General features: G+C 35.6%; 1 protein-coding gene across 7 annotated transcripts in view; it reads right to left on the bottom strand.

Annotated features, from left to right (window-relative positions):
- Positions 1–8,763: 8,763 nt before the first annotated feature.
- Positions 8,764–23,880, bottom strand: part of LOC133191045 (zinc finger protein 143-like) — a 31,254-nt gene continuing 16,137 nt past the window's right edge. For 4 of the 7 annotated variants that reach the window (XM_061326706.1, XM_061326708.1, XM_061326707.1 and 1 more), the window contains exons 5-14: positions 23,537–23,677; positions 22,037–22,173; positions 21,496–21,582; positions 19,279–19,395; positions 18,296–18,497; positions 15,180–15,359; positions 11,398–11,625; positions 10,925–11,055; positions 10,563–10,685; positions 8,764–9,255 (exon numbers count right to left, since the gene is read on the bottom strand). In XM_061326706.1, the coding sequence (XP_061182690.1) occupies positions 8,824–9,255; positions 10,563–10,685; positions 10,925–11,055; positions 11,398–11,625; positions 15,180–15,359; positions 18,296–18,497; positions 19,279–19,395; positions 21,496–21,582; positions 22,037–22,173; positions 23,537–23,677 (1,778 nt within the window). In that variant the 3' untranslated portion in view covers positions 8,764–8,823. The other 3 variants (XM_061326710.1, XM_061326713.1, XM_061326711.1) reach the window with 3 other exon arrangements.

The following is a 23,880-nucleotide window of genomic DNA, read 5'->3' as shown; positions in this document are numbered from 1 at the left end:
GTAATACACAAAATATACAATCCTGAAACCAAGCACCTATGGATGAATACACCGCAATATCCATCACTGTGGGATTTTTAAAAGCTTATCAAAGACTCTTTTAAGACACAGGAGAAAGAAGTGCTCTTGAAATATTTTGCCTAACATTGACCATGTTAACAAAATTTAAGAGAAACTATATGTGATTATCTTGTTATATTTTTATAGATACTTTACTGATACGAAGTATTGTGGATAAGCCATTTTAATTTCAAGTTTAGCAAATTACGATTGGCTCGAATTTTCTATATTTTTTTTCTTTTTCTTGGGTAATGTCTTTTCGAGAAATTTTCACTCATATTGAAAATACACCACTTGACTGAATTTAGACCTATGGTCGGCACTTATGGCCTTTGAGCAGTGAGGATCTTTTTTGTACTAACACCTACTGTGACACGGAACCTCGGTTTATACAGTCTCGTCCAAAGGACCGGTCTTTACTTCCCTTTGTGGGATTCGAACTTGCGTCGTATGGATAAATTCGCATAATTGCAATGATGTTAAAAAAAAATAGAAGCGAGTGCTGCTCATAACTGCAAACTAGCTCTTAAAGGAACGTCGGGGCGAAGAGTAAATTTGGATTGTGCAAATTGCTCCAAATGAACTTTTTTCCATAACAACTTCTGGAAATGCCATTTAACACAAATAGACTTTTTTCCATAACTGCAGTATTGCTCTTTCGTGCGATAAACAAAGTAAACTTATAAAAATGAAAAAAAGTAACAGACTTGCTTTGATAAAAATGTATAATAAATTTCACTCTCTTCGTTAAATAACGACGTATAACGACGCCATGTGATGACACAGTCTCGAACCTTCAAATCTATCCTTGTGCGGTTTAAAGAGGCGGATACAAGTTTTATTTTAAAGTGAATATGTATCAACAGCTGTTGCACTGTCAACATATTACTTATTCCAATACAACAGACAATTTAAATTCAAAATAAATCTGATGAGTTTCAAATTGCAAACATTGCTTAGCGCTTCCCAGTACTTTCAGTACTTTGATTACTGTCTGCCACCACCCTCCCCTCCACCTTCATTTTATATTTACAACCAATTGGGCAGATGAACACCCCATATCACTGCTTTGTTTAGGACATACTTTATATCTAGTCCTTCCAATGGCCAAAACTTTGTTGCATAATATTTTTACTAGTCCGTACATTTCCCAGGATACAACTGGGTGATAGTTTTGTAATGTTTTTGTATGTATATATTATGGTGGCATATTTCTGCCCCTTGTGTGCAAGTTATTTTTTCTGTCAAATATGTCGACATGCAAGATAAATATGTTGACATGCAAGATAGTTATGTCAACATGCAACATAACTATGTTGACATGCAAGAAAATTGTAATCAAATAAAAATTATAAACAATCTTCAAAAATCTCAAATATTGCCCACATGTGACATCCAACATGCTAGATGCTACTTATTTATGTCAACATGCATTTTATTTATGTTTACATGCGAGATAAATATGTTGATATGCAACTTATTTATGTCGACATGCAACTTATTTATGTCTACATGCAACTTATTTATGTCGACATGCAACTTATTTATGTTTACATGCATTTTTCAGATACAGTTCTGCTATGACCTTAACCTTAGACCTTAAAACATGGTTCAAGGTCACTGCACACCCTTTAAAAGGGACCTCAGACGAACAGATGGACGGACGGACACACTAATTACTATAGGTAGCCCGCAGAGAAGGGCCCTAAAAACGTTTTATAATCTACGGTCACGTTCTGAATCGCCAGGACATTTTATCTAAGGAAATCCAATTTATACTTTGTTGTCCACCTCATATTATAGAAAATAATTTAAACTGCAACATTTTCTTAAATAAATTTTCGATCATTAAAATCAACTTCAATTTTACCGACAGAAAAAAAAACAGAACCGTGCCTCATTGCACGTGTCTTGGGTAGTAACGAATCTGCACGCTCGCACAAATGTTCAAATTGTGTATCACATAACTTCTTTTTCATTCAAATTTAATCATTTAATTCAAAATCTTATCATTTTAGAAAAAATTGATCATATTCTAAAAAGTATATATCCTAAATGAAATCACAAATCGATCATATTCACTGTAAACTTTTTGGGATTCATGGGTCTTAAGACATTTACATCGATTTGTGATTTCATTTTTGGATATTTACTTTTTTAAAATTATATATATATATATATATATATATATATATATATATATATATATATATATATATATATATATATATATATATATATATATTATATATATATATATATATATATATATATCCGCTACTCAGCATAACTAAGTTGCATGTCAACATATCTATCTCGCATGTCAACATAACTAAGTTGCATGTTGACATAAACAAATTGCATGTTGACATAACTAAGTTGCATGTTGACATAAATAAGTAGCATGTTAACATACGTAAGTTGCATGTTGACATAAATAACTTGCATGCCAACATTTTTATTTTGCATGTCAACATAAATAACTTGCATGTCGACATAAATAAGTAGCATCTAGCATATTGGAAGTCACATGTGGGCAATTTTTGAGATAACCTAAAGATTTTTTATAATTCTTATTTGATTGCAATTTTCTTGCATGTCAACATAGTTATGTTGCATGTTGGCATAACTACATGTATCTTGCATGTCAACATATTTATCTTGCATGTCGACATATTTGACGGAAAAATAACTTGCACACAAGGGGCAGAAATATGCCACCATAATATATATATATATGTTTTTGATTTATTGTCATTTATTGGAGGAGTGTTGTATTTTGTACCTGTCGCAACACATCACATGTTCTTGATTTTGGTGTAATATTCTTTTTGCGACTTTTTATATGGTATTATGTTTTATGCAGCTCTTATGCTTTGTGCTCCTTAATAAATGACCATTTTTATTCTTTATATGGGAGTTGAGTCTTCTTATTTATATGGAATATGGGCAGGCAGGCATAAAGATTATTTAGTAAAATGATGCATTGATAATAAAGAAATGTGGTTAACAATATGTTTACATTCTAAATGTCATAATTACTCAAGAATTTTAAAATCATAAAACAGTTCATTAAATAACAGATCATTAAAGATCAATATCTGGTAATGCCCCCTACGGACACAAATGATAGCCTAAAATGGCATCTAACGGAAGCTATATGAGTGTATTGAAAACTGTATAGGAATACTCTCCCACTTAAATGTAGAGCTTTGATCAGCTGTTGCAGAGAGGGATGTGATTGTCTTTGGCAAATCGTACCAATCTATTTTGTCCAATGCATGCACAATTGGATTTAAATCTGACGATTTAGATGAGCATGACAGAAACAGGTTGCTGTTGCTTTGCAATGATGTGATTGTCAAGCGATCCGTATGTGGCTGTGTATTGTCAGATTCAAATACGGCTCCAATGCTGCAATATTGGAAAGGAATGTGCAGGTAGAACAATGTTAGAGTACCTTTTTAATTCCATTAAGTAGAGTACCTTTTTCCATATCAAAGTCCTCTGAATATGAACCAATCAGTCTTACTTTTATGTAATACCGTTTTCCATATCATTACACTACCACCACCAAATCTATCAACGTTCCGGAGACAGTTTTCTGTAAAACTTTCTGTAACGAAGCTTATGCACTCATAAACTCACAGCAGGCTTTGCGATAAACATTTTGGACTAGTATATCTAAACGAAAATGTTCAGCGATGTTGCTGTGGCCTTACTCTGTTGGTCTGAGATCCCTGAGCTGAAGTTGATATTAGCGGTGCTGTGGGTTCAGAACAATGGCGTGAATTATAAGTCTCTGGCAATAATTCCAGCATTCCGTAGTCAACTGCAAACGGTCTTGTTTGATATTCTGTGGAGTTCAGGGATAGCGAATGCTGTCGACAGTGGCGTATATTCCTATATGCTAATGTGTAGGCTAGTGAGAAATCACAGATTTAACCTGAGGCGCAAAGTCGTAGGCAAGGAGAAGGAAACTGGGCGGGGGGGGGGGGGGGGGAGGGACGGTGGGAGCTTTTTTGCGAAGACATCTACGATTGTCATCTACAATTTGACAAGTGAAAATAATATTGTAAACATTTTTTTCAGGTTATATCATGATATCAAGACTACTTAACAAAATTTAAAATTTTTTACCTTATTTTTACTCTGCTTAGAAAATAAGGAAACTTCCTTACTGAATAATCTAAATACGATCAATACATTTAATTTCCTACTAACCAAACATATTTTTCCAGTAATATTAATTTCATTTCCTGCACTACTCATTTTAAAAATTCCAACTATAGGAAGTTTTGTCATTAAATATATAGCAAAACTGTCAACTTTGGAAAGGTATAAAAGTACGGATTGCTAAGAATGCTTTTTGGGCATTTGCAACAAAATGAAATTAATAGATAAGAATTATTATCATCTTTTTTCTCCTGTTTTCCAACAAATTCTTTATCCCTAAGAAAATGATGTGTAGGCTACATCCTTTATATACACCACTGGTAGATGACGTCATTGTGAAGCATTCATGAAAATTACGGAAACCACTGAACGATAGCTGCTGATGTCAAGCGTGGTCTGCTATATTTTTTGAAAACATTAGGTGTTCCATGCTGTTAGATAGGGTGCTATGCGTAACATTAAAACCTCTTGGAATTGTGGTACACCTGCTTTCAGTCGCCAAATGTCCTTATTGTGATACGCAATATTCAGATGCAGCATTTTTAAATAGCGTCAATTTTCAGATAAAACGGTTTAACCAGAATTAAAATAACGACCGAGAACCCCAGCTTTTGATAGCCTTTTGTACCTGAAGGAATTGCATCAGAAACCAACAAATGAAAATTTAGAAAAAAAAAATTGTTTTAGCATTTTGCAAAATCAAGTCTTTTTATCTGTGAGATTTGTAGATTACAGTATTATCAACTGCGTCAATAAAATAACGCGTTTTACTCGAATGAATCATATCCATCTAAAAAAAAAATGTATGACAAAACTATCTTACATTTTTCAGGTTATTGTTCCTATTATGCGTTTGTTTTTTATGAAGAGTTTATTTTCCCGCCATATATATATATATATATATCTAAAACCGGCGAATTCCTCGCCAGTCTTTTCAAACCGCGTTCGCCGACGAACGTCCCCCGGTCAAATGAAGTAAAAAGCCTGGTTACCAAGGGCAAGCGGTGCAGGACTTTATTGACAAATGAAGTCCTACACTAAATTGAAATAAAAATCGAAAATCGCTGAAATTATTTAAAATGATGTAAATATGATATATTTTTTAAAACCGGTAATTTTAAGCGATTTTCAATTTTTATTTTAATTTCGTGTATTTAGACAGACATAGCTAGGAGAACACACAATTAATACACAAAACACAGCTAGTGACACCAACCTGAAACCGAGCGCCTATGTTCTATAAGTATGTTATCCTTTTACTGTATACGTTACAGGAGTGTGTAATAGTTCTATTTCTTAAAGAAAATAATTTATACGCTTCTAGTTTGTAACTCTACGCCACATACGACACATTCATTAATATTTCTTGTAAAATATCATTGTATCAGGCGCATAGTGGGTGGGATGGGGGCTGTTTTTCAAGAATATTTTGCAGTTAATGTTAACCGTCAGGCCGCCCCCCCCCCCTCCTATGCTCCATATCAAATCATTCTACAGCAAGGTAATACAATAAAAAATATGTCCCCCTTTTATGTGTATGGATTTTTTTTAATGCAACCTCGATCCCCCTTTTCTGACTTTGACAAGGATGGTATAATATGCACTTGAGAGCAAATATTTTATGTACAATATATTTCCTTAACAGAGTGTGGGGGTCGCGGTTATTTTATTCATATATTATATTTTCATGTATAATAGTTGAAACTGATTCGTCGAGAAACATTTGCTAAAATCACTTTTACCCTCTGAATCGTCCAGCGTGATATAGACGTATACATGTACGTAACAGTCAACATTGCTTGATGACGGGTGATATTAAAAAGATGTTGACTGCACAAAAATGCACACATAGTCTACTCTATAAAACCACTCGGTATTGTAGTTGATAGTAACACTGAATTTTCACCCCCTCGAAAACCATGTCAATTTCGGCTGCGTTAATGTTCAATGTTACCCTCAACTACATGCAATATTTATATTATGACATTTGTTCAATATATATTTTTTATTTTCTTACGTCGAGAAAACTGTGACAGATCTAGACCAGGAGTCCTACTTCAGTCTCCAGAACGCATCCAGTAGCACCACTAACCGACCTGTCAGGTGTTACCTGGATACGGAAAGATCTACGCACGCTAACTCTCGATTCCCGCCTACATTTTACACCCGTTTAATTCAATACTGATGACAATTTGGCCATAAAATCTTTGTTTAATGCAAAGAAGAGTTCAATGGTAATTGATAAATAATTTTGATACCAGTGTTAAATAGTTAATTACTCTTAATTCCAGCTCTTTTTATAAGGGGGATAGACGATATTTTCCATGATTGAAATCGGGCTTGAAAGCATCAGCTTATTTTAAAATATTCTTGGATATGGATAAATGTTCCTGAAAACTTTTCTTATGTTTTATGCATATAAAATTAATCATATGTAATCAATAAAATACAACGTTTAAGTTGTAAATCCCTTCGAAAAATGAGCATTTTTGTCGTTTTTTGACTATAAACATATGCCCCCCCCCCCCCCCCCCCCCCGTGAAACACAAAAAGCTTTGGTATGAATTTGTGAAATAACAATCCATATTAACTGTAAAAAGGAATTTTTGTTTCACGGGGGGGGGGGGGGGTGTTTTAAAAATATTTTCCGTTTTCCGTTGATTTCTATAGTGAAAAACACAAGTTTTGCCAAAAATATAGAGTTATCTTTCTTTGTTTTCCCAAATAAGTAATGTTTTATGAAAATTCATATAAATATCAATATAAATGTGAAAAATCATTCAAATATGTTAACTTTTGAAAACTGACTTAGAGGTAGGCGGGAGAACAATACTATCGTTCGCAGTTCTTTCCTTGGCCCTCGCAGTAGAACTGATGCTTATATATTGATGTTCTATGAAGCAAGTTTTACTGCATGTGTGACTGTATTTTATTTCAATACACATAGAACTTTTGAAACTTGATAAAATAAAATGTTTTAATAAAAGTACATGTCCTATATGATGACATAAATTGAATCAATAGGATCAGATGTAGGATGTCATGACAAGAGACCCCAGTCCTCAACAGTGTATTTGTCTTGAGCCCCATCTAAACTAGTACTTTTGAATAATGGTAGACAATATTACCTTCCTTTCACCATTCACGGTTTGCTCACCAAAAAGTGCATGGATAATTAAGATTTTCAAATCTACAAATAGATGACCAATTGAGCCCCAATCTGGGGCCTTAACTTTTGATCCAGCGTGCCCTAATTATCATGATTTTTTGAGGGTTTTACAATAAGTTTTATCTTGCGAAGTTTGCCTGCTAAATATCCATGAGTAAAGAAAACATTTTAAAGATGTAATACTGGTATATTGACCTCAATTTCCTTAAATTCTACCTCATGAAGTTCATAAGCAGATATCTGTACACCTCCACTTTTTGTATGGAAAGGGTACTTTAAAGGCATTGCCAGGTAGCCCAACCCATTCAGTTTTCTGAATAAATGTGAGCGTTTGGCCCCACCCTGGGGTTTGAAATATGAACAGTGATTATTGCAAAGGCTTAGTTCTCATTGTAATTGCATGTACATATAATGTTACTGATTTAAAAAGAAAATAATCAAATACGTATTCTCAATACTTGACCAAATAAGCCCCATTCTAGAGCATAAACCCAGGAGTCTTCACAGTCAATTTACAATTCTGATAAACAAAAAGTTTTTTTCTGCTAGAGGGATAGACTTCATAGGTGCAATATTTTTACAATGCATGAGTGACTTAGCCTCAGTCTAGGGCCTGAAGTATGGGCCCTTGTACCAGGAATTTTACAATTTTGAAAAAGGAATGACAGGATACTCAAAAAATTATGTTACAGACATACATATAAAAACAATTTTTGTAGGCTTAATTATTGCTTAAACACTATTTCTCACAAATTTTTTTTTATTCAAACCAGGCTTGATTTTTTTCATTCTTTCTAAATTCATACTTTTATGTATATTTCAATTCAATGCAAAAACATGAAAAAAGAAATTCCCCCAAATACAAATTTACCGGTACTCTAATTTTACCATGTAAAAAATAGATTTGGACTTAAACATGGCAACTCCTCCCCCCCCAAAAAAATAAACGACAGTGTGATAAAATTCTCACTTCCTCCAGATTTTGGGTATTCTATAACCTTATTTATTTATTGTTATCATGTAAACAATATACTTGCTATATATCCATTTGTTAAAAAAAGATGTTAGTATTAGATATAAGGTAGTTTAATTATATGACCAACTTCGCCCCATTTTGGGATTTGAACCATGGGTTCAGGGGCAATGAATTTCACAGTTTTGATAGAGGGTTGTTTAATTATTCATGCAAAAAGTTTTCCTGCTTGAAATCTACATAAAACAAGATTTTTAAACATAATATGCATTTTTCATTGAAGATCAACTTTGTATCACCCTGGGTTAAAAAAAATGCTCAAATTTCAAATTGACTAAGCTATAGCCTTTTTAATTCTATCATCTAAATAAATAAAAAATTCAAATGCCATAAAAAGCAACAATTTTAATTCAAAGAAATAGAAATAAATAAACAATAATGTGGATTATGTCTGCACAGTTTCCTCGAGGACCTGTATGGTTCCGGACACTGTCATGTCGCCTTCTGTAACAATATCATTATCTGTGACTATGTCATTGTCTGTCGCCATGTCGCCCTCTGTGACGATATCATTGTCTGTGACTATGTCACCATCTGTCACACTCTGTAGGATTTCTTTCTCTTCATATGATGACCCATCCTCCAACACCACAGACTCTACATTGCCCTCGGGTTCCAGCTTCGGATCACAAACGTCCTCGGGCTGGTCCAAATTTGTCAGAGTTTCAGTTGATTGCTGGTTTATGTCTGACGGGGTGCAGACCTGGTCTGATGGAGTTTCCGCTCCTGTTTGATCCACCCCTAGTGATGTAAGCTGCTGATCAGTTGTCTCAGACATACTTTCTCTCTGTTGTTGCTGCTGCTGTGCTGCTAATTGCTAAAGGTTGATAAAAGGCTCAGTTCATCAATAGTTCTATCGTTTATCCACAGTGAACAAATGTACAATATACATCAATCAAAACTATTTATATCAGTTTACTTTGTGCATCATGATTTGCATTCATCAAATTTCTGAAAATTTTGTCTCCTTCTTTCATACACATTTGCTTAATCATGGTGTAATTGTATCAGAGCTGTATGTAGTGAAGTGTTACCTATACGAGGGCTGTTCGGAAATTATTGAAACAATGTGTATATTCTTTTTTCTAATGAACGTCTTTCGGTGAAAATTTGCATATACGTTTGATATGTAATAAAAATTAATAAAAGCAAAAAATATTTTACAAATATTTTATTTCTTCCTCTCAGTGGTATATTAATGTGTTAATGGTAGGGGTACCCGGCGCAGTCACGAAATCAGATGTTGAAAATATGTTACACCAACGTTCAAACTCCCGGTGGACTCAGAGTAAGAGCGAAAATAATTCAATTTATGTATATAGTTTTTCAATTTAATTTTGACTTATTTTTATGCAAGTTTGTTAAAATTTTGATCAGAAATATGGAGATCATAAATAAATTTAAGCGTGGCATAGAAATCTGAGAACGACGACAAAATGGAATTTGACGTCAAGGCGGCCCATTGAGCATACCTTTAATTTTGTGTAGCGCTATGGAGAACTCATTTCCAGACTAAACGACCTGCTAAAACAATAACAATGCAAAAAATGTGTCTAAGGGTTTTATTTTTTCATTGGTATATATTTTATTCTTACAAAATATTCAACAAAAGTAAAAACAAGAGCTCCAGACGACCATCAATTATTACGGAGTAAATAACGTTGACCCGCTGTGCAAAAATCAGTACTGCGTGATGCTAATTCAACCTGTATATGACACTTTGTGTATTTTTTAACACTGAAGTAGCACCAGCACACATTTTTTTTAATTTTATTTTTTAAAGAATTGTTTAAGGAAAGAGACAGTTTGATTTTTGGAATGTTATATGTGATAACAGAGAAAGAAGAGTAAAAGCTTCCCGACCGTTTCACTTGCAAAAAATCTCTGGCTGACGTGACGTTAAAATGACGTAGCGATGCTGCTCCAGGTCGATAGACATATGCATGTTTATAATTTCACTGGAACTTGTCTAATTATCCTATAAATTAGAAATTTTGCACATTTCTTTTATTTGTTATTTATAAAATGTTGACGAAGTTTCATGAATGTATCTCTGGCTTTTATGGAGTAAAAGTAAATGTCTCAATAATTCCCAAACAGCCCTCGTATGTAGTATAGTGTTACCTGTAGAGCCTCCAGCTGAGCAGGGTCAGTGATAACAAACACCTGTTGTTGTCCGTGCTCCCCCATTGTGATGGTAGCAATGTTAGCACTGGCTGGGACTTGGTCATTTGGTAAAAGAGATTCCTGGAATAGACAACAGAGGAAACTTTGAATAACGCGTTCTTCATGATTCAGCTTTCTTTCACAGCACACTGGTATTTTTAAATTACATTTAAAAATTTCTATCTAAAATGCTGCAAATATTGTTCAAGGATAAATTTTCTTCATGATATGAATATGCTCTTCAAGCAGATGCCTTTTTCTGATATTCTGCAATTCTAACTTTAATCCCCCATTTTTAATGATGATGTCTTTCATACTACCTGTGTATTCTGTGTCTCCGTGTTGATAACCACAGCCTCGTTTTGGATCAGGGTTTCCCCATCCTCCTCCTTTGCCTCTATGCTGTACTCAAACTTCGCCCTCTTTTCTGGTGGTTGCTCTCCATTTTTTGCTGTAAATAGGAGGTATAAAGTTTAATATTTCATTTATGGGTTCCTTTCTCCCAACATTTTTACTTCTCCCAGTGTGAGATGATTTAGGAATTGGGGGTATTCAAGACTTATTTAATATATATTTATAACCTTTACTCTGACATTACTATTAGACTGACCCTTGAAAAAAGTTGTTTTCATCTGTATTGATGTGGATAAGACTACAAACTTAAAAATGTATCTACTGATCATGAAACAAACTGGATTACTGGATTAGTACTTGTAACATTTTCATAAAATAACACTCAGAAAATTGTAATTTTTGTGTAAATTAAATAAAAGAGCTGAGTTTTGTGACTCACAGAAAATCTGCTCATTGTAAACTTGGGCCTCATATTCCGCTGTGGTGTCTTCTCCATGAGCGGTCCGTTTATGCATGGCCAGCGTGGAGGTTTGTCTGTATGTCTTACCGCAGTGGTTACAGTGGTAGGGTTTGGAATGAGTATGAACCACATGGTGTTTATAGAGGGAGGAGTACTCCGTGAACCGCTTACCACAGCCGTGTACCGTACAGACATAAGGCTTCTCTCCTGTATAGAAATCCAATACATGTTAATCAAACTGCATAGAGAAAAAAACAAGACGTCTGTGAGCCAATGCTCACTAGTAATGCCCCTGCTCTGATGTGAATAAAGGCTCTCATGAATCCCACCATATGGCATGCCTAAACAAAGAGTGTACTAAAATTTCAAGCATCTGCCTTCAGTAGTTGCCGAGATAACTGTTATAGAAATTTGGTACGGACAAATGCATGGATAAACAGGAAGTTGACATCAGATTTGTACAAAAATGAATCCCACCATATGACATGCCTAGACAAAGATTATGCTAAAATTTCAAGCACCTGCAATTAGTAATTGCTGAGAAAACTGTGTGAAAATTTGGTACAGACAGATGCACGGAAAAACAGGAAGTTGACATCAGATTTGCACAAAAATGAGTCCCACCATATGGCATGCCTAAACAAAGAGTGTGCTAAAATTTTAAGCATCAGGAATGAGTAGTTGCTGAGAAAACTGCGGCAAAAATTTATTGAAGACAGACACACAGACACAAAAGCAGACACACAAGGGTAAAAAGTATACCCCCCTCTCCTTCAGAGCAGGGTTATAAAAAATTCAAATAACTGTACTGTACAGAAGTAAGACTTCTCTCCTGCATAGATATAAAAATAAATTTGAAATCTGCACTGCTTCAGATCTAGCTTACTTTGATGATAACTAAGAAAGTTTATTCTTTCCTTACATATTCTGACAGATTTATAATAGAATAAAGTTATATTGTTTATATAAGGGACATTGTGCTTGAATACATGAAAAATAAGTAATTACATTATTTACATAAAGATTTTCATAACATTTACAAAACTACCAAAATTGTTATCAAAATATCTACATATGCTTACAATGTTCATTCTCAAAGGTCTTGTTATTAGATCTTGAACCTTAGTACCATCATGATTATAGCAAACATCACATCTGGATATTTCAAACCTTTTTACACCTGCATAGTGTAAACTTTTGACACCAGGATATTATAAATCTGTGATACCTGGCTTCGGGGCCACCAACACATAAAAATCTCAGCTCAAATCTCAACCTCAAATCTTAAATTTCTGCCTCAGCTGAGATTTTCCTAAAACACCGTGCCACCAACATTTCTGAGATTCGTCTCACGTAAGCTGAGATGTGAGAAAAATCTTAGACTTATTCTCGTTGTTATATGCGACCTTTTTTTTATAATGCACAAATTTTTTTAATCAATGATTGAATTTACCTTTCAGTTGGTTGTTTATGCAATATTTTGGTGTATAATTACGAAAATACACATTCTCCACTCCCTTCATCTTTTATTTGCTGTTTCGAGTCATTCAAAGGAAAGGATTCCATTACAATCTTTGCAACAATAAATATTCACTGAGTCCACGTAAAATAATCCCTACAGATGAATAACACAAAAACATATCCAAACTTTATAGTCTTGGCTCGTCTGTCGACAAAAAACACACAAAAATATACACCAAGGCATCACTTCCGCCTTTGTGACGTTATGTGTCCGAAGATTACAAAAAGTAGATCGGCAGATCAAGACTCTATCTGCTGGTCGATTATACATTTTTTTCTTTAATTTTGTTTTGTAAGATATATGATTTGTCAGATATATCTTTTACATTTTATTCTCCATAGCAAAAATATTTTGGGTAAAGGGACTTTTTGTCCCTATTTAGAATATAACCCCCCCCCCCCCAATCATTTAAAGTGATCAAAGGAAATAAATTTTACCGCCGAAATAATGATTTAAATACTGCCAACCCAGCCTTAAGAAATTAACACTGAGTAATTTTTTTACAAGCCGATCAAATGCTTGATATATATCTAACTTTCTTACATGATCATAATTTTCTCGAGCAGTTGCATGAGCGTTTCGTAAAATTTGTGCAAAAATTGGGACAGAAAACATGTCGAGGGGCAGATAACATATGTACATGTATGCTTGGTTTCACATGATCCCAATTTATCAAGAAAATTTCGATACAAATTGGTTTATTGTCAGGTACCCCGCCCCCCCCCCCCCTTCCCCCGAAGAAAGAAAAACCTGAAATTGAAATACAGACATATTTTGGGACGAGGCTAAATAACACATGGCATGTTCCACTACCCCCTGTTAGAGAATGTCAGAGAAACGGAGAAGAGACTACATTAGTACATACTACGATCCACTGTAAGAAATGGTCACAGAAAAATTAACCATTTTTTTTGAGATGACAACGAATATAGTGAACAATATGCGTTGTTACACTGGAAACCCAAATCAATCTCACATACGCTCACCAAGTGACGATTAATTAACTGATTATTTCCTATTATCACATCGTTAATAAAAGTTTCACGACTCAATCATGTAATGTTTGAAACTAAGGACGATACTTGTTTTTTATTGTTTATTTAAAAATGTAAGTGGTCGTATTAAGAAAGAAGATCACTGTAAGTTCTTGTTATTTATACATGTACTTTAGAATGGTTTTGAGTCAGGCTTATTCTTATAAATAATATGAACGGTCAAGGATTTTTGTGTGTGATGCACTGTGAGTATAAAGTAGATCCCCAAATCTCAATTAAGAATTTTATAGAATGATTTAGTTAAGACTCAAATTAGACTGACTATTATCATCAGTGATTAATAAATGGTGATTTGTAAATTATTTTGAAAGCTCAACAAAATATGTACACAGAATTTTAGACAACATTCTTTTACGTATAATTTGCGTATACTTTACACCAGCGAATATGTACAAGTAAATGATATAACTACCGTAGAAAGAACAAAGAAGAGGCTGTGGAGTTTTGATATTTTAGTTAAGTCATATTTCCTTTTCTGATATACATGTACATTGTGAATTAATGATTTGCCTAACCATAAATAGCCCACTAAAATATGAATTTAATCAATTAAATTAATTCCTGTATGAATGAAGCATAGCATGCCACAAAAATATTGCTTTTATTCTTAATTTTTTCCTTTTTTTCATTCTTTTTATCTTTTGGTAAAGTTCAAATGCATTGTTTCAATGCGTGAACAATATATATAAGATTTTTTACATGTGAGTAACACCCCCCCCTTCTTAAATATGTATATCACAGGATGATCTTTTGGGAGAAAATAATATGTTTCTGTATTTGTATGTTAATTTCGTGCATTCAAGGAAAAAAATATGCACTGTCATATCACTTGTAACAATTTTACCATACAATAATTCTGTGAGATTTTATTTGAGACTACTATGTACCAACCTCAAGATTTTCTGAGAAATCTCAGATTTGAGAAAATCTCAACGTTGTTGGCCCTGAAGCCAGGAAACTGTAAACCAATCACATCAGAATACTGTAAACCTGACACCTGGATATCTTAAACTTATCACACCTACATATTTAAAGTCTGTCACACTGGATATTGTATAACTTTAACACCTTGATATTTTATCTATCTGTGTGGAATCTTATGAGATTTTTATAGTTTGTGATACTGGCAAATGTTTACCCACATCCCTTTTTCATTACAAATGTAGAGACTTGCATGTACCTACCTGTGTGGATTCTGATGTGATTTTTATAGTTTGTGGCACTGGCAAAGGCTCGACCACATCCTTCCTCATTACAGATGTAAGGACGTTCCCCGGTGTGGGTTCGGATGTGAACTTTTCTGATGTTGGACGTAGTAAAAGATCGCTCACAACCCTCAAATGGACACTTAAAGGGACGCTCTCCTGGGAAAAAAATTATACATTCATATACAGAGACACATGTCCTAGAAAATTATACTAGCTAGCAATTAAAGAAATTTCCTTCATAATGCACAAATTTAAATTTATTACAGAATCCCTTTTAAAACCTTTTATAAACTACAATATTTCCACAACAGATTTACATGAACATAAACAATTTATATAAATCCCTCCATTAATTCAACAGATTGTGAAATAGATGTCTTCGTGAGCATTATTTTTGTGTAATATTTATTTTCAGGAATGAAAAGTTCCTTTCTGCACACAGTACACAAAACTCTTACACACCCTCTTTCATATCTGTGTGGGTGCAGACATGTATCACCAAATTCCTCAATGTCTTTAATCCCTTGTCACACCTCTCCTACATACCTGTGTGGGTGCGAACATGTATCACTAAATTCCCCAATGTCTTTAATCCCTTGTCACACCCCTCCTATATACCTGTGTGGGTGCTGACGTGTTTCTGTAGATCCCCCGATGTCTGGAATCCCTTGTCACATCCCTTCTACATACAGTCCCTGAAACGTTCTACTTTCCCACTTGAACGGTGAGCGAACGGTGAACGAACGCTGAACGAACGCAGAGCGAACGGTGAGTGAACGATGTGTGAACGCTGAACGCAACTTGGTGAACGATGTGTGAACGCTGAACGAACGCAGAACGCGAACGGAGCGCAAACGCGAACGCAAAGTGAACGGTGAACGAACGGTGAACGCAAGATGAACGATATATTCGGAATGCCTCTGATCTTTTCCTTGCATTGAAACTATTTTATTGTGTTATAATGTCAGGTGCCAAAAAAAAATAATAATAATAAATAAGTAAACAAATTAATGAATGAATAAATAAGTCAATAAAATAAATTCTCCAAAATTGTCCTAAGAAAGACGATGCATGCACATTAAGTTTTTAATCACACGATTTTTATCGCATTAAAACATTGCAATTGTTGCCGAACGCTGAAGTATAAAAGATATTGGTTTTAGTTGGAAAATAAAAATGTTTATTCTTATTTGATAACAAATCAGAGAAAATTTATGATTTATAGAATGAATTAAAGCGGTTGTAACTTATATTCATATATATATATCTCCGTGTCAAGGCGATTTCGTGTAAAGTAATGAAAAAAAAATTAATTACACTTATACGCCCGTATTTTAAATTTTTAATACAATAACATATTATGTGTCATTTCTATTTTTTATTATGATTTATTGAGCAGACGTCTACATGTATCTCTAGATGGCCATGATTATACATGTACTCGGACAAGATGATACAAAGATACATATTCATATTATTTGTTATAAATTCAATTTTCAGAACATGATATTTAAGTAATATGGTGTTATAGTTTTTATTAAACAGACAAATGAGAGAGAGAGAGAGAGAGTACTATTCAGTTTTAGCCCCCCCCCCTCCTTTCAGGCTTCACCAAATGTTTGTACCTATATCAAACAAAAACTTTGAATTTTTTTTCTAAATATATCAGACAGTGAAAGTAACTTTTTTTTTTTTATCAACAAATCATATCCATTTGTTTGACAGTCATACTCGTTTTTATTTTCCTGCTTCAAGTTCACACGAAGTCCACGTGCTTGTCCTGTCAATCAAAATCATTCGACACTGTGCAGGTGTGAAAGTTTCGTCACATCGAAGACGAAGTGCGAGTATTTCCAACAAGTTATAACATTTATTTTTATCATTTCTAGATTTGATTCCAACATTTGAATAATAAATTAGTAAAATACATTGGGCATTAACACTTGAATGTGAAACATACTCTCTGTCAATTTCAAATACCACCGTCGACACGTGTACATTTTGATCTACTATTGTTTTGTGACTTTTTTAGTTTGAGACTGAAATTTTTGTTCTAAAAAGACCGTAGCTTTTTCTTTAAAATGTTAATTAAAATATTCTGGAAATACGGTACTGACTAAGTCACCGATTTAGGGGGAAAGGGGGGGGAGTATTAATCATATCGAATGGCAAACATATAAAGTTACGGTGAAGAAGGATTTTTTTCTCTATAACTATAGACTTCACATATTACAGTAGAGAAATTCTGTAGTGCATTACATTTTAAATAAATATTTCCTTTAACCACACTATCATTTTAATTCGTTCTAAAGATAATAAATTAACAGGATATCCGCAGTACTATGTATAACTCTCAGAACTAGTTCTATTATATTTTCTGTTGTAATTGAAAAAAAAAAACGTAATAGAAATAAATATTTTCGTAATTTTGCAGCGTAATTATTTGACTTGAATAATTATATCTCCATAAACGATTTGTCGTCTTTAACAAAACAACAAAATGTTGCAGTGCTTGAAGTATTTGCACATTGCCCTTAGTTAAATTTAATATTTCAGCATCGTTCTACATAGGTACAGAATGTGCTTGTAACAACATTTATTTTCCAGAGTAATTTAATAAATAACCTAACAGCTAAGTTAGAATAATTAAAATATATATCGTAGATATTTTTCTTCATGAGATAATGATTCTTCAAACACGATATGTTAGTTAATAAATTAAAAAAACCTGTAACTCCTTAACTACAAAAAGATAAGTCCTTTCACTTCGGAGTTCCGAATGACAATGAAAACTGAACGATAGGTGAACGCTGAACGCAAGATGAACGCAAAGTAAACGGAACGAAGAGCGAACGCTGAACACTTTGTGAACGGTGAACGCGAGCGCATGGTGAACGGTGAACGCAAAACTGTGAACGGAGAGCGAATGGTGAACGCACGGTGAACGAACGGTGAACGCACGCTGAACGAACGGTGAGCGAACGGAAAAATGGGAAAGTAGAACATTTCAGGGACTGTACCTGTGTGGGTGCGGACTAGTTTCTGTAGATCCCCCAACATCTTGAACCCCTTGTCACACCCCTCCTACATACCTGTATGGGTGCGGACATGTTTCTGTAGATCCCCCGATGTCTTGAATCCCTTGTCACATCCCTCCTCTGGACATTTGTATGGTTTTTCCCCGGTGTGAACACGTGTATGAGATTTCAGTCCGTACCCCGTAGCGAAGGCTTTACCACAGCCCTCATAATCACATTTAAATGGACGGACTCCAGTGTGAGATCGTTCATGAACCTAGTATAAAAGAGTTCCTTTAATCTTCAATATATTTTAAGTATTATTAAGATTTCAACAATTGAATTCAAACTTTTTTTTTAAAAACTAAATTTAGAATATATTACTCTGTATGCACACCATAATAAAAAGGTAGAGGGTCATCATATTTTACAACTTATTTTAAGATGGTGTTGTATATATTGGTATACATACTGTTTATTGGTATATACAGTATACATCTACTCACTTTGAAGTGGTGCTGTGTAGTGTATGCAAAATACTCACTGTGGTGAAGCTGAGTGGTGTATACACTGTAAATCTACTCAGGGTGAGGTGGTACTGTATACAATATAAATCATCTTACTTTGAGGTGGTACTGTGTGGTGTATACACTGTACATCTACTTACTTTGAGGTGGTGCTGTGTTGTGTATAAACTGTAAATCTACTAACTGTGAGGTGGTGCTGTGTGTGTAGTTACTGTACATCTACTGACTGTGAGGTGGTGCTGTGTGATGTATAAACTGTTAATCTATTCACTGTGAGGTGGTACTGTGTGGTGTACACACCGTTAATCTACTCACTTTAAGGTGATGCTATGTGGTGTACACTTTAAATTTAATCACTGTGAGGTGGTGCTGTGTGATGTATACACTGTTAATCTATTCACTGTGAGGTGGTGCTGTGTGGTGTACACTTTAAATCTAATCACTGTGTGGTGGTGCTTTGTGGTGTATGCACTGTTAATCTACTCACTTTGAGATGGTGCTGTGTGGTGTACAAACCCTTAATCTACTCACCTTGAGGTGGTGCTGTGTGGTGTATAGCCTGCCACAGCCATCAAAGCTACAGCGATAAGCTTTTTCACCGAACACCATTGTCTTCTCGTCAGGTGCTAGCCCAGCTGCTATCACAGTCTACAACATTAGGCATACAATGTCTGAGTTTATTGAAATAGATATGTATGTAACTAACATATATCTGAACCTTTATTTCAGTGTAAATACATGTGTAAGAGACCCACGAAATGAAGAGGTTTTCTGGAGGGTCACACACAGCAAGTGAACTTTTTACTTGTAATTCATTGTAATTAATTATTTTCAAAAAGAAAAAATCTTATGCCTTATTTATTTTGACTTGAATTTATCTCAGGCTTTTCATTTGTAACTAGAGGTACTGTGAGCACTGAGCTAACAAAATAATACCCCCCTCCCTCATATGTGTGTAATGACAAAGTCCCATGTTTCCCTCTGGGAATCCCCAAAAATCTGTCAGATCAGAACACAAAATAGGAGCTGCAAAATGATACTATATGATAAAGATTCTGTAAAAGTCTCATTGAATTTCATTCAGTGGTTAAAGGTGGAGTACCCCAAAGATGGGTACCCCAAATGTTATAGAAAGAATGGCAGTGTCCACGTTTTGCTACAGGAAATCCCAAATCTCCTCTGCTTGAAGTGTAAAATAAGAAGTGCACAATGGCACTTTGTAAAAAAGATTCTGTAAAAGTCTCATTAAATTTTATTCAGTGGTATAGGAAGAGTTGCAGATAAGAGATGGGTTTCCCCAACAATTATGGACATAGGATGTAGAGAAGGATGTAGGGAGGGAAACCCCAATCACTATATACCTTTCAAGTGGGGAGGGGGGTACTATAAATATTGTTACATGATCAGTTAACAGAAAAACTGGGGTTATAAACAAATGGACAGATCCAACATCAATTCTGCACTCATCTAATTAAATATAAGGTTCATGACTATAAACAAAATGATAGGTTCTGATTATGTGAGCAGTAAACTCATGTGCATAACCAAGCATTCAAGTTCATACTGGAATCCTTTGTTTTAAGGCTGAGATCTTTATGAGCAAGAATCTTTGTACAACAGAAGCACTGGGTCCTGGGGGACTTGTAGGCTAGGATATACTTACATGTACAACAGAAGCACTGGGTCCTGGGGGACTTGTAGGCTAGGATATACTTACATGTACAACAGAAGCACTGGGTCCTGGGGGACTTGTAGGCTAGGATATACTTACATGAACAAGAGAAGCAATGGGTCCTAGGGGAGTTGTAGGCTAGGATATACTTACATGTACAACAGAAGCACTGGGTTCTGGGGACTTGTAGGCTAGGATATACTTACATGTACAAGAGAAGCATTGGGTCCAAGGGGAGTTGTAGGCTAGGATATACTTACATGTACAACAGAAGCATTGGGTCCTAGGGGAGTTGTAGGCTAGGATATACTTACATGAACAACAGAAGCAATGGGTCCTAGGGGAGTTGTAGGCTAGGATATACTTACATGTACAACAGAAGCACTGGGTCCTAGGGGACTTGTAGGCTAGGATATACTTACATGTACAACAGAAGCACTGGGTCCTGGGGGACTTGTAGGCTAGGATATACTTACATGTACAAGAGAAGCATTGGGTCCAAGGGGACTTGTAGGCTAGGATATACTTACATGTACAACAGAAGCATTGGGTCCTAGGGGAGTTGTAGGCTAGGATATACTTACATGAACAACAGAAGCAATGGGTCCTAGGGGAGTTGTAGGCTAGGATATACTTACATGTACAACAGAAGCACTGGGTCCTGGGGGACTTGTAGGCTAGGATATACTTACATGTACAACAGAAGCACTGGGTCCTGGGGGACTTGTAGGCTAGGATATACTTACATGTACAAGAGAAGCATTGGGTCCAAGGGGACTTGTAGGCTAGGATATACTTACATGTACAACAGAAGCATTGGGTCCTAGGGGAGTTGTAGGCTAGGATATACTTACATGAACAACAGAAGCAATGGGTCCTAGGGGAGTTGTAGGCTAGGATATACTTACATGTACAACAGAAGCACTGGGTCCTGGGGGACTTGTAGGCTAGGATATACTTACATGTACAAGAGAAGCATTGGGTCCAAGGGGACTTGTAGGCTAGGATATACTTACATGTACAACAGAAGCATTGGGTCCTAGGGGAGTTGTAGGCTAGGATATACATGTACTTACATGTACAACGGAAGCATTGGGTCCTAGGGGACTTGCTGATGTTTGTAGAGATTCCAGTCCAGGTTCTTTTATATGATCTACTGTAACCTAAAATATATTCTATTCAAAATTACTGAAGATCAAAACCAAATGCAATATTGATATAAACAAAGCCTGAAACCACAGATATAATTATAAAGTAATCTGTTATGCTCTATTTCATGCATGTTTAAAGGACACAGATTAAAGAGAATCTCAACTCTTTACTAATTAGATCCAGACTGTGTAAGGTCTTCAACTGGTCAGGTATGAAGTGCCAGTTACCTGTTTTATCTGGTCAAGTACAGACTGGGAACTTTTCTCATCTGATCAGTCAAAGACTGGTCAAGCATAAACTATGTCAAGTAATTCTTTCATCTTGCCCAGCACAATCTGTATCAGACATTTCTGTCACCTGTTCTGCCCAAAATTGTGTCAGGTATTTCTCTCACCTGATCAAGTACAGATTTTCTCAGCTGGTATTACTACCACCTGAGTGGCCAGCTGCTTTTAATTCTCTCACCTGAGCGGCTAGCTGATCTAGACTGAGTGTCCCACTGTCCAGATTTGTGATCTGGGCGTCGCCAAAGAGGGACTCAGCTGAGGGGTGGGTGATGTATGCTGTAGTCCCATCCTCCAACTGAATAGCTTGTAATCCCTCTGTAAAATAGGAACATAAATCTCATTCAAATTTACTTTATTGCAAAAGTTGAGCAACTGAAGCAGAGAAAATCCAAGAGAACATTCAGCAAATGAAGTGTATTGGAAAACACTAATATAATATGGGACGATTTACCAGGATATCTAGTAGATAAACTTAAAGGTATACAGAGAGAAGCTGCAAAAATAATTACGGGAGGGAAACAATGACATCTAAATACTTCTTATCCAGAGGATGGGACACCACATCAAAAAGGAGAGAAAAGCATCGTCTGATTCAACTCCACAAAATACATCATATTGACAAGTCACTTGATTATCCAATATATATTAACTCAGATTAAGGCAATCATAGTGGGATTACTTTCTGGAATGATGTGTAGACCTACCTTTTGGGGTGAGGTGTAGGAATGCAGAGGTCCTGTCCTTTAACTGTATTGGTTGACCTACCTTTTGGGGTGTGGTGTAGGAATTCAGTGGTCCCATCCTCTAACTGTATTGGTTGACCTACCTTTTGGGGTGTGGTGTAGGAATTCAGTAGTCCCATCCTCTTACTGTATTGGTTGACCTACCTTTTGGGGTGTGGTGTAGGAATTCAGTAGTCCCATCCTCTAACTCTATTTGTTGACCTACCTTTTGGGGTGTGATGTAGGAATGCAGTGGTCCTGTCCTTTAACTGTATTGGTTGACCTACCTTTTGGGGTGTGGTGTAAGAATGCAGTGGTCCTGTCCTTTAACTGTATTGGTTGACCTACCTTTTGGGGTGTGATGTAGGAATGCAGTGGTCCTGTCCTCTAACTGTATTGGTTGACCTACCTTTTGGGGTGTGGTGTAGGAATGCAGTGCTCCTGTCCTCTAACTGTATTGGTTGACCTACCGTATATACTCGCATATAAGTAGGTCTGCCTATAAGTCGGTTGTATTTTTTAAGCTTATATTAGAGGACTTGACCCTCTAAAATACCAATCTTTTTATAACTCTCCTATAAGTCAGACAAAGAGTTTTGGACCAAAGTTTAACTCCAAAAAAAACGACTTATAGGCGAGTATATATGGTACCTTTTGGGGTGTTGTGTAGGAATTCAGTGGTCCCATCCTCTAACTGTATTGGTTGACCTACCTTTTGGGGTGTGGTGTAGGAATTCAGTGGTCCCATCCTCTAATTGTATTGGTTGACCTTCCTTTTGGGGTGTGGTGTAGGAATTCAGTGGTCCTGTCCTTTAACTGTATTGCTTGACCTACCTTTTGGGGTGAGGTGTAGGAATGCAGTGGTCCTGTCCTTTAACTGTATTGGTTGACCTACCTTTTGGGGTGTGATGTAGGAATGCAGTGGTCCCGTCTTCTAACTGTATTGGTTGACCTACCTTTTGGGGTGTGATGAAGGAATGCAGTGGTCCCGTCCTCTAACTGTATTGGTTGACCTCCGACCTGGGAGGAATCGGTCAGTACAATGTTGGGGTTGACCACACTGTCCATCTCTGACTGAATGTTGTTAACTGGCAACACTGAAATTTAGTGTTGGGATAAGCTCAAGTTCACGAACTCAAATCTTAATAAATACAAAGATTCTTCTGAATATTTCATCAAAATGTCTTATTTTTAATCAATTTTACTAATTTATGCAAGCAAAAATATTTTATAATCAGTAAAATTTGAATGCAAGAGTCACACTGGTTGTAGACATATCTCTATATCGAGTGTAAGTACC

This window comes from Saccostrea echinata, unplaced genomic scaffold (assembly GCF_033153115.1).
Source record: "Saccostrea echinata isolate AGI-Se365-2 ecotype Australia unplaced genomic scaffold, CSIRO_AGI_Sech_v1 ptg000023l, whole genome shotgun sequence".
NCBI lineage: Eukaryota > Metazoa > Mollusca > Bivalvia > Ostreida > Ostreidae > Saccostrea > Saccostrea echinata.
Note: the sequence above shows the minus strand (reverse complement) of the source record. Positions and strands in the feature narration are given on the sequence as shown.